The 12,334-nt window shown below is 45.1% G+C and overlaps 1 protein-coding gene across 1 annotated transcript in view; it reads left to right on the forward strand.

Moving 5' to 3' along the window:
* The first annotated feature begins 1,836 nt into the window (after window positions 1-1,836).
* Window positions 1,837-12,334, forward strand: part of CAMK2A (calcium/calmodulin dependent protein kinase II alpha) — a 114,273-nt gene continuing 103,775 nt past the window's right edge. The window contains exon 1 of the mRNA XM_035105659.2: window positions 1,837-2,067. Coding sequence (XP_034961550.2) covers window positions 2,006-2,067 — 62 coding nt within the window. The 5' untranslated portion in view covers window positions 1,837-2,005. The remainder of the gene's footprint in view (window positions 2,068-12,334) is intronic.

Here is a 12,334-nt window from a genome sequence, read left to right on the forward strand (position 1 = left end):
AGTTGCAGCTGTCAAATTCTGTCACCCCTCTCTGTTCATTAATAATGGTGTCCTGCTCCCCCCCATATAATTTTTATAACAATACAAACTATACAATAGCCTAACAAAATAGTAAAAGTAAAAAAAGCCAAAAACAATTATACTGAAATAAAACTAATCCCCACCCTAACTCAACATTTATCCCACCCCAAACTAAAATAAAATATATAAATGTATAAATAAAAACCACTGTTCACAGTGCAACAAAGTAAAAACGCTTTAAAAACATTTAAAATTAACTGTAGATCCTGCCATGCAGACAGTTGGGTGTGGGTACCATGGAAAAAACCCTGTTTGAAAATTCTCTCCTTGCAATCTTGGTATATGCCCGCCAACAATATCATTGGGCAGGTAAGGATACACTCCCCATTGCTGGAGACTACCAATTATGCTGTGGGTTATGATGCAGAATCAATATGCAATGAGCTTTTATTTTTGCAATGAAACCAATTTGTCAAGAAGTGTTTTTCAGGAGGGAAAAACAAGCAACAGGTCTAGGTTGTGTGTGGACTAGTTAAGGGGGGAATGCTCAGTTTCCATGGACTCTAAAATAAGATGCCATGTGTGCACATCCTTTGATTACACACCTTCGTGGATGGAAATGCTGAAAAATAATAATATGAAAACTAGAAATAAGCAAGCATTTGCCACACAACTCAGGACAGTTAATATAAAATAGTCCTCACAAGCATTACAAAGATGTGTAAAAGCCTAAACATATTTAATATGTTTCTTCCTGTGTGGGTGACCTTTTAATATGTGAAAAGGCTGGCTCATTGCATTCCCAACTGCTAGAGATGGAGGATTTCGGGGTTATTGGCAGAAGATATGGCTCTCAAAATGTAGGCATACTTTTCCAGCATCCTTAACTCAGCCCACACTCCATAATCACATCCACACAAGGACTGATGTCTGCTAGGCAACCTGTCCTTCCATCAGGATGCTTTTCCTCATCATCAGCTGCATATAACTAACTACTGTATCATGCTGTTCTTGTTTCTCTCTCTCTCTCTCTTTCTCCTTCCCCACTCCTCAGGAAATGTTTGTTTTTTTCATTTTCATTTTTCTAAGTTCCAATGGCAGAAACAGAAAGTGCATGAAATCTGGGCCAGACACCCTACTGGGAATAAAGCTCAGTTGCTGCTTTCCAGAAGGTTTTGCAGATTCTGAATTAGTTTTAGCTGCTCCCCCTACAGGAATTGGAAAAATTCAGACTGCTTTATACTTTATTTTTTCAAAAACCATGGTGTATCCCTTTAAAGGCACCCCATTCTAATTGTCCTAAGTAAGACTTACAGGTGCCTCCAGAAGCAGCCCCTTATATCTCCCCCAAAAGTAGCTGTGGCTGAAGGAAGCATAGTATTCCTTTAAACCTTGAAAGTATTGCAGTTGCCTGGGCAACGCAGCAATACCTGTCTTTCTGGAGAATAAGATGCAGTTGCCAGGGCAACAGCATCCTGTCTTTCCAGAGACCATCCTGTAATGTGGAAACTGCAGTTTCCATAGTAACCTTTTTGCCCCAGTTAATTTTCAGTTGCTTGACTTAATTTGCCTATATATATATATATATATATATATATATATATATATATATGGTCTTCTCCTTCAAGTCATCTTCTGTTTTCTGGCTAAGGATGCAGTTTTCACAGTGACAGAGTCAGGGCGTTAGAGAGCTGCAAAGTAGCGGGCGAAGCAGGTGTTTGGGAAGCAGTTACCCAGGCAACAAAACCAGGGCGTTCCAGAGGTGGTTGCTATGGAGAACTGGATGCTGACGAAGGCTTGTGAGGCTGAGAAGACAAATTGCCCTCATCATTATCTCCAGGCTTGTCAATCATACATATTCGCTTATTTACCTCTGAGAAGGCGAGAGCGCTAGGAGCGAAGAGGAAAACGAGAAAGTGCGTGCTCAAGAGAGGAGAGGTGTTTGTGTAAAACTTCACGCCAGGGGAGGCAGTCACCATCCAGGATGGCAACCATCACCTGCACCCGGTTCACGGAAGAATATCAGCTCTTTGAAGAGCTGGGGAAGTAAGTTAAAGACAGATACAATGTGTGTGTTTTGGGGGCAGGGATTGTACTGGAAATGAATGAGAGTACTGGACTGAGGCATCAGCCAGAATGAGAACAGCTGGCATCCCGGGGGGGGGGGGGGAGAAAAGGCAACGGAGTGAGCAATAAAACAAACTCACAGGAGAGCAGGGAAATGTAGGCTTAAAAGAGGGCAGGAGGGGGGCTTCTAAGAAAGGAGAGCCAGTCTTGTAGCTGGCAAAACATTTTTTTCAGTCTGCTGATAAAATAAGGGTTCCACATTCCTCTACTTTTGTAAAGCAATGAGATCAGTGTGGGAAGTGTTAAAACCGCTTGCTTACATTGTTCACACTTGCTGTGTGTGTATACATACTGTACTTGTGTTGCTATCTGTAGTTCTGAGATAACCCGGTGGAAGAGGGCAAGGGCACTACCGTGTTTCCCACATTTTAAGACACCGTCTTATATTTATTTTACCCAAGAAAATAAGCCTATGGCTTATTTTCGGGGGGGTGTCTTTTTAATTTTTTTTTAACTGTAATTACGGCAGCCAGCGTTGCTGCTGCTGGGTTCCGGAGGCAGCCTGCAGGGTCGGTGCCCAGCTGCGCCGGTGCTGGACACTGGAGAGAGCAGGAGACTGAGCAGCCACTGCGGCATCGCGCTGCCAGAGACTCGCAGCCACTGAGGAGCTTGCGGCGCCGGGGCTTGCGGGCGGCTCTCGCCTTTCCGCCCTTTCTCCTGCTCCCGGGGGAGACGTGGCTTCTATTCCCCATTGCCAAGGAAACAGCCCGGGGGAGAGACGCCAGAGCTGAGGCGCCCCCCGCCCGCGGATCCCACGTGCCGCCGAAAACGGCAATGCTTAGGGCCCCCCACTCCTCGCCCGAAGTGGAGTAAGGCCCCCCGAGCAGTCCAGGGCTTGCTTCCGAATGCGCAGGGACAGGACTGCGCTGTTAAACTCTTTGCAAACTCCTTGCCCAAAAGAAAGCTGTCCTGCAGAGTGCCGGATCGAGGAGCCGGTCTGCAGAGTCAGCGCCCAGCAGCGCGGCGCTGGATTGAGGAGGCGGTGCTTCGTGCGGAGCTGCTGGGCGCCGACCCGGCAGGCCGCTTCCTCGATCTGGCGGCCTCCCGGGTTGGCGCCCAGCAGCGCCGCGCGGAGCACCGCCGGTCTGTAGAGTCAGCGCCCAGCAGCGCGGCGCTGGATTGAGGAGGCGGTGCTTCGTGCGGAGCTGCTGGGCGCCGACCCGGCAGGCCGCTTCCTCGATCCGGTGCTCCGCGCGGCGCTGCTGGGCGCCCACCCGGGAGGCCGCCGGATCGAGGAAGCGGCCTGCCGGGTCGGCGCCCAGCAGCTCCGCACGAAGCACCGCCTCCTCAATCCAGCGCCGCGCTGCTGGGCGCTGACTCTGCAGACCGGCTCCTCGATCCGGCACTCTGCAGGACAGCTTTCTTTTGGGCAAGGAGTTTGCAAAGAGTTTAACAGCGCAGTCCTGTCCCTGCGCATTCGGAAGCAAGCCCTGGACCGCTCGGGGGGCCTTACTCCACTTCGGGCGAGGAGTGGGGGGCCCTAAGCATTGCCGTTTTCGGCGGCACGTGGGATCCGCGGGCGGGGGGCGCCTCAGCTCTGGCGTCTCTCCCCCGGGCTGTTTCCTTGGCAATGGGGAATAGAAGCCACGTCTCCCCCGGGAGCAGGAGAAAGGGCGGCAAGGCGAGAGCCGCCTGCAAGCCCCGGCGCCGCAAGCTCCTCAGTGGCTGCGAGTCTCTGGCAGCGCAATGCCACAGTGGCTGCTCAGTCTCCTCTCTCCCATGCCCAGCGCTGCTGGGAGCCGACCCTGCAGGCATGGCTTATTTTCGGGGTATGTCTTATATTTTACAAAGGCTTTAAAATCCTGCCATGGCTTATATTATGACTCCGTCTTAAAAAGGGGGAAACACGGTAGGATCCTGGTTAAAATAATTACGCCAAGTGCCACTTTCTTCTTGGGGAAGTTGATGTGCTTGATTTGCCTCACAAAGAACAACTTTCCGGGGAAGTCACTGTCTTCCCAGGGAACGAAGGACCGATGATTTCTAAAGCAGCCCTGGATTGCAGTTGCCCCGTTGCTAACATTCCCTTAAGCCTCTTTTCAGGTGAGACAGTTTTAGAGAGAACCCTGAAACCTGTGTGTAAAAACACTCACAGGTATGCAATAGAAACAGAATGAGAGAATGCCAGTTGGGTTTTTGAGACTGTAATGAACAGTTGTGACAGTGTATAGTTTTGCATATTAAATCACATCTTTGCATGCACAGCTAGGTTTGCACCTCTCTTTTGCAGTCAGCTTGCATATCTCTTGTTCCAAGTATGCTTGTGTGCATATGACCACACGTGTGAATTTACAGATCTGTTTCACTTTGCATATGCACTTCACTTTCATTAAAGGACGTGAGAATTCACTTTACATGATCAAGTATCTTAGATGCCTATCAGGCAATGCATATATCTTTCATGTGTCAGTAGCGTGCCTTGTATATGTGCGTCTGTATCGATATCTATAGATATGTAACTTGTTCATAAGAGCACATTTAGATGTTCAAGACTGGAAGTATATCTCCTAAAAATGATCCTCAAATAGTGAGCATTTACGAATTTTTGTGTGTTTATGTGCTTTTTCTCCACACACGTTGACAATCCTAAGGGTCTGTATTAATAATCCTTTGTTTGAAACCCTCTCGTTTGTGCTGGCATTTTCTGTCTTTGCAACATATTGTGAATATGTGCCCCTGATTTGAATATGTAGGTGTGTCTGTTTGCTGGCATTTGTGTTTCTCCAAGTCCACACAGTGGTACTTTGCATACATATAAATGTTTGCATGCAAATACCTGGAATTTTGGATGCATTTAGTTGCACTGGGGGATATATTCATGGCAAACAAGATTTGAGAAGGGGTGGTAGAGGAAATTAGACTCATGTGTTAACACATGTGGTTTAGCACATGCAGTTTAAAGCGGGGAACAGGACAAAGTGGGATAAATTCAGTAAGAGTCAACTCCACAGAAGTTGAACCCGTTTAAACTAGCAGGGTACATGTACCCCTCTGATGTGTCTGCACATATGTATTTGTGTAGGGAACATATTTAGATGTGGTTCACCAGACATTGCATTTATTTTCACAAACATTTGGTCTGTTAAATCATGCATAGGTGGCAGAGTGATGAGTCAGTGGCCAGATCTCTGCAAAGCTTTATTTCAGTCCAGAAGATGAGTGCGATTCCTTCTTAATTGACACCTGGGAAAGACTCAAACCTATTTCTTCGGGAAGCTTTCTAACATCGCCCCCAGCCCTCAAGGGTGCTAACGGCTGTGAAGTGTTCACAAGAGCCACTGAATTGGATGGAGAGCTTATAAGGAGCAGCGTTTAGATGGTACCTGACTCAGAAAGATGGTTGCAAAGAGAGGGCACAGTGTTCCAACAGTGTGAGAATTCAGTGACAAGGTTAAAAATAAAAAAGCTGGCTATCTTTGGTTACCTCACAACAGTTTGGTATGGTCAGCATCCATTACTGACTTTTCCCCTCACCCTGTTGGATCCTGGCTCGTTCCCTGTTCCCAGCACTTCACTCAAACATTCCTATGGACAGAAGGGTGTGGCGGAACTTCCATTTTTCCTCCTCTGTTACAGCTTAAGAGGAGATTGATGGTGTCACACTGGACCCCATGGAAGGGTGCATGTGCCGTTGGTTGTGAAATGTTATTGACTGTGACGCAGGAAGCAAAGGATAAGTGTTGCATGGAATATGTCTCTGTCTGGCAGATCTGCCCAAAGCACACTTCACCTACTGTTTTCCATGGTCCTTTGAGCAGTGAGCCACGTTGTTAAAATGTTTTCTGGATATTGCATTACATGTTACTCAACACGGCTGCAAGATGGCCACTTCCTCAGGAAGAAAGCCAAAACAAGTGGGATTTGCTGGAGAGGTTTTGTTTAACTTGAGGCACGAGGTTATGCATATCTTCATCTTAAGATATTTCAGCTCATACTCTTATGTAGGACACTGTCAGAGATTGTTTTTACTGGGCACGAAGGGGCTTGTTTGGCAGGCACCTTTTTCAAAACACAAGCAAACCCCAAAGAATGTTATTTGCATCTTAAAAGCTTGTTCATGCATTTATTGAGGCAACTCATGTCCTAGTCCTCAAACTGAACTACTCACAGAGGATCCACTGGTATGCAAATTATTTGTTTCAAGAGATTATTTTGAGTACTGGGCTACTATCAATAAATTTTGGATACACCATCATTAGCATTATTAACATGCATTATGTTTTTGTGGAAATGCCTAAGGTCACACCCTTCTCATATTGAGTAAATATGTAACAAAAATATAGCTCTTTCAGGGAACCCCCCCCCCACTTATTATATTCTAGATTCACACAACAAAGAAATAATGGGCTTGCAAATCCCACCAGGATAAAGATGGCAGCACCCAGGGAGTAGACTTGGCATTTCTCATTCTCCCCACAGTGCTCCTAAAACATGGCTGTTTGAAAGATCTAACACACCACTGGCTGTATGGAGTGTATGTTAGTTGGAAGATGTGGTGTGTGGAGGTTGCTATTTGTGTTATATAAGAGAAAGGCACTCCAGGATGAGAAAGCGAAGTACATTTTGGCAGACTGCAAGCAATGAAAAGGAACTTGTGGGTATGCTGCCCCTGGTGGAGATGGAGTGAAATACAGTACCTCTGATTATGTACCTTTCCAGGGTCCTGTGGGGAACAAAGTGACTTGAGAAAGGAAAGAGATTCAGCGTATAAAATATTGTTGTTTGATATTTATGTTTGTCTTAAATTGGACTGGAAAATCATTCTTGGAACATCACTGTCTCCAGGTGGGATTCAGTTGCATTCTGGCAAATTCAGGTTCCACAGTGAGAGTTGATTGGGAGCTCTTGCACAACAAAACCACTTCCCCAAAGGATCAGACCTTTTGTGCTAAGGAAAGTTCAGAATAATACTTTGATGCAACATCATTTCACTTCCCCATAAACAAATCAGGCTGAATGTGTAGTAAACAGGTTGTGTGGAAGCACCCTTGGTTGATTTTTTTTGTCCAAAATCAAAGCAAAAGAAAGATCCCACCAATCCTCCTCCTCCTCCTCCTCCTCCTCCTCCTCCTCCTCCTCCTCCTCCTCCTCCTCCTTCTTCTTCTTCTTCTTCTTCTTCCTCTTCTTATCACCATCATCATCCGTTGGGACGAAGCAAAGCTACTGTTTGGCCATGGAAAGAACAATTTTCAAAATTAATATCAAGTAAAGGTAGCCAAAGCTTTCATTGGTAAGGAACATCCAAATTTGAATTCAGTCTTAATCATTGGAGAGGCTTCTAGTATATTCTAGTATATAACTCCATCAAATTCTGAGGGTGGCTTTTCTAGTGCCATATCAAACAGAACTGTTGGTAGAGAAACATTATGGTTTATCTATCTATCATCTATCTATCTTTACCTAGCTATGTTGAATGGTTTTAAAGTCATTTTAAGTTATGGTTATTAGATGTCCCCATTTCCCGGGGACAGTCCCCGGATTTACAAATCCGTCCCTGGAATGTCCCTGGATTTCATTTAATGTCCCTGGATTTAAGTGTGGTAGATTTTTTAGTAGGGAATGAATGTTGCGTGATTGGTTCAACAGCACAAGACACATCATATGGGGACTTCCGGTGAGGCAAAATGGCGGGTGCCATGGCAGCGAGCAGCTCCTGAAGCGAGCCAGAGCCAACTGCACTGCCAGGCTGACTCCAGGCTGCTGAGACTGCCGCTGCCACTGCCAAGGGGGAACCGGGGATGCCTGGCACGTCAACTCGGGGAACCGCTAACACCCCCCCGACCCAAATCGAGCCAGGAGCGAGAGTGCCCAGCCACCTGGCCGACTGCCCAGCGGCACTCCAGGGCCAGTAAAAACCCCGGAGCCAATGCAGGGAGAAGGAGGAGAGGAGAAGGAGAAGGAAGAGAGAGAAAGAGGAAGGAGGAAAAAGAGGGGAGCCCCAACCTTGCCATGCTGCTGCTGCTGCTGAGGAAGAGAGGTAGGAGAGCACCGGGAGGGCAAGGACACATGGCCGAGCCCAGGTCCGACCCGAGCCTACTCCATGGCGACTAGTGCTCCAAGAGATCAGGCCCATAAGAAGGCCGCGCGACAGAGGAGACAACAGAAGAGAAGATATTACTTCTTAATTTTTTTAAAAAATGTTTTTTTTAAAGTAACTTTTTTTTTCCTCTTAAAAAAAAGTGTCCCTGGATTCTTTGAAAAAAATCTGGTAACCTTATTTTAAGTCCAGCATTAAGAACATTGTTCTAAATTAAGATCTGATCGGTAACGGAATGAACTTCCAAGGAAAACAGTAATTTGTATACAGTGGTGTTTTCAGTGAGAGGTTAGAAAGGCGTAAGAGACACTTTGAGCATATGATGTTCTGCCACAGAGCTTCTGGTCATACTAAGCTGCAAGTCTTCGGAATGCTGAATCAGCACATCTGAATCACCCCCTCCCCAAGGGGATTGTGCCATGTCTCCTCCTTGATCATTGCTGGTGCAAAGAGAGTAGTAAACACAGATAGCTCACAAACTAAAGTGCGCCAGCAGCACCCAATTCTCCTACAGGTTGATACCTCTTCTTAAGATTTGTATCCCTTCCTCTTTGGTTATACCAGGTGTGGTGAAACTACCCTTCGGTCCCTTCAAGCTCTGTAGTTCCAGTTTGCAATAATATCAATATATGGTTAAGACCAGCATCATGCATCTTCTAGATGCACATATGGTCCAGCTCCAAATGGTCCACATGCACTGTAAGAAAGCACAGGATAATTAAAGAGCATGGAATTCCATGTCATTAGCTCCCAGTTGTTGTCACCAGCAGAAATGCACACCTTTTATCCAGTAAATCAATATTAAAATTACTGTAAAAACACAAGAGCACACTTATGTTCAAGGGCCTCTTCGGCATCCTCTTTCCCACAGTAGCCAACCAGAGGACTATAGAAAACCCAAAAGCAGAACCTAAGAGCAATAGCGCTCCCCAGCTGTTCTTCCTCGGCACCTGGCACCTGGAGGTGGTATATGGCCATCATGACAACAATAGCCATTGATCCCCATTTCCTCCATGCATTTCTCTGATCCACATTTAGAGCTATCTAAATCAGTGTCCATCAGCACATATTGTGAAAGGGAATTTCGTAGTTCAGCTATGAGCTGCGTGAAGAAGCTCCTTTTGTCTGCCCTGAATCTCCCGACATTCAGATTCATTTGCATGACCTCAAGCTCTAGTATTATGAAAGGGAGCGGGGAATATCTATACGGTAGAATAATAACAATAATTTATCTATACTGTACATACTTTATACACAACTATCATGTTCTTCCATTACGCTCCTGCTCTCCCCCCAATCTCTATAGCTCCCAAAGTTGTAACCCTTTCTCATGAGGGTGTTACTCCAGCCCCTTGATTATTTTTCTTGCCCGTTCCTATGCCTTTTCCAGCTCCACAAGGTACTTTTGCGAGATGCAGGAAACAGTAGTACACAGTATTCCAAGGTGCAATCACACCATAGGTTTATTTAAAGGCATTGCAATCTTGATGTTTTTATTCGTTGATCCTTTTCCTAATGATCTCTAGCATGGAACTGCCCATTTATTCCTACTTTTTTGCTTCTGGTTCTTTACTGAAGCATAAGAGGGCCTTTCTCCTGTCCCAGGACTGCGAAGCTTTCTCAGGAGCATTTTGGAGAGGGACGTCGTCCAAAAGATTTTGAAAACCTAAGTGAACAATGTGCACTAGATCACCCCACTGGCACACTTGATGGCACTCTTGAAAAACTCTGAAAGGTTTTACGACAGAACTTACCGTTGTATTATTGAACATTTACTGAAGCCTGAGACAGGAACTAGAGAACATGTAAAATATGAGCTCCTTATAATTTGATTTTGTTCTCTCTCTCTCTGACACACATGCACGATCTAGTATCTTTTAGATTATTTAAAACACAATATTCAGGGGGGAGGTTATATTTTTATTTGTAATTTCATTTTTTATTTCTTAGCTTTTGAAAACTGCATGATAGAGTTTAATATATTTTTTTACAAACTATGTCTTCAATGCAGTTTTTTTTAAATTCAAATGATAAGTTTCAGTAAATTACACTTGTGATGTGGGGGGAAATGGTTGTAAGGTCTGACTTAAGGTCATCTATGGAAACTGTAATGTCATCTATGACCTTTTTGTATCAAATATCTTCTGTGTTAAGAAATAATGGGGGGAGAGAGAGAGAGAGAGAGAGAGAGACCATGACTTGTGCTGTTCAGTAAGGAATTTTTCATTCCGAAAGTGTTATACAACTGCTTGGTGCTTTACAGCAGGATTATTTTTTATTATTATTTACATCAATCTGAATCCCTGTTTACAGAAATTCCCTTTGAAGGAATTATTTCTGTTACAATAATCCACTGGTGTGTTTGGCAGCATTCTTCTTCTTTGGCGATCACTCGTAGCCGAGTGTCTTCCATCACTCGAAATTTGATAGTATGGTCAAAACCCCAGTAGTTCCTTGACCTGGTGACTTCTGAATGATTTGCGCAGGGCGTTGTAGTCCAAAACATTCAGAGCGCAGCAGGTTGGGAGAGGCTGCTCTTATCATTAGTGTGGCGGGGAAAACTAGCTTCTCTTGGGGAAAAATACCATTGATTGATCGCTCTGAATGCACGAGCTGATGAAAGAAGATGTTTTCCACCCTAATGTTTGTCATAGAATTGTAACAATACTCAGTCCCAAAGAGGGTTGGGGAGGGGCAAAGAAGATGGAGAAGGGGCATAGAAATGAAGAAGGCAGGGCTGGGGGGAATCGGAGAAAGGCAAAGAAAAAGAGCAGAATGCCTCTGTCTGAGTTCTTTGAGTTCAATCCCCCCCCCCAATGAGCAGGCAAAAGAAGTGGCTGAGTGGAATTATCATGTGACAATATATAATCAGGCCCTTCACTCCCAGAGCTGCAGGGGGAAAGAAAGGATTTGCTGAACAAATAAGAAGGGGAGAAATTTCCCAACCCACACTTTTCTTTCTAGAAGGGAGATAAGCCCTGAAAATGGTTTGGAGGAGGAGTGGGAGGCAGGCAGGTGGCCTCACAGGCTCGTAAGTGTGAAGAACTGTGGAGAAGGAAGCTCTTTTTTGCCTCAGGGATGCTGCTGCCTGTGTGGCAGGGACCTGCATGCACTCAGAAATTAAAATTAAGGCAGAAGCTGCTCTCCTCCCACTGACAGTTGGCTACTTCCCCCAAAGCCTCTTCTGATATGTAAGTTTATTCATGAACATGGTGTGCCAAAACCTCCTTTGCCACTTTTCAGACAAAGGGAGCTCAGTTATATTGTTTCCAGTAGCCAGAGTGCACGTTCTTTGCATTTATTTCCTGTTTGTCTTCAAAGGGGCTCAACATGGTGGACATTATAATATATTTAGAAGAGGCTGCGAGGCTGGGCAGACTGAGACATAGCGGCTGGCCCAAGCTCATCTAAGTGAACTTCAGAGCTGAGTGGGAACCTGAGTCTGGTACCCACTAGACTTAGGACTCATCTGCACTCATAACACTAAAAACGAGTTTTTAAAAGGGTTATGATGATGAGGTTCTTTTAAAACATCAATAATGCGTTATTAAAATGTGACACCAGAGAGCGCTGTAGAGTTCTCCCCATGAAATAAGTGGGTAGGCCTTGTAGAAAAGGAAGCCAATGAGAAATCAAGAGGCCTTTTATGTTAGAATCATATCAACAGCATCGTTCTAAGAATGTTTAAAGAGTGAGTATAGATCCAGCCCTAGTCTACCACCGGGCCACAGTGGTTCTTCAGTTATATACTGTGTGGCCTCCATCACTTTAGAAAGGGCTTGCCAGAGATACAGGCCCGTAACTGGTCCACGTGGTTTGCTCAAGTTGTGCCATGATGATGAAAGGGTGCAGTTCTCAGGTATGGTTCTTCAACAAATGTCCTGCATGGCATTGTTGTTATTTATTTATTTATTTATTTGGTATTTTCATTGCCTTGTTCTTTTTTTTCCTGGGGTAGCCAAGGTAGTTTCTCCCAGGTGTTGTTAGACTGCAGCTCCCATCATCCTTGACTACTGACCGTACTGACTGGGGCTGATGGGAATCGGAGTCCAACAATGAGTTGGCTACCTTTGCTTTAGTAAAGCACCCCAGGAATATGGTGGAAGGGCAGTATAAAAATATCACACAAATGTAAATATGAATATGCAT

This window comes from Zootoca vivipara, chromosome 2 (genome assembly GCF_963506605.1).
Source record: "Zootoca vivipara chromosome 2, rZooViv1.1, whole genome shotgun sequence".
Taxonomy (NCBI): domain Eukaryota; kingdom Metazoa; phylum Chordata; class Lepidosauria; order Squamata; family Lacertidae; genus Zootoca; species Zootoca vivipara.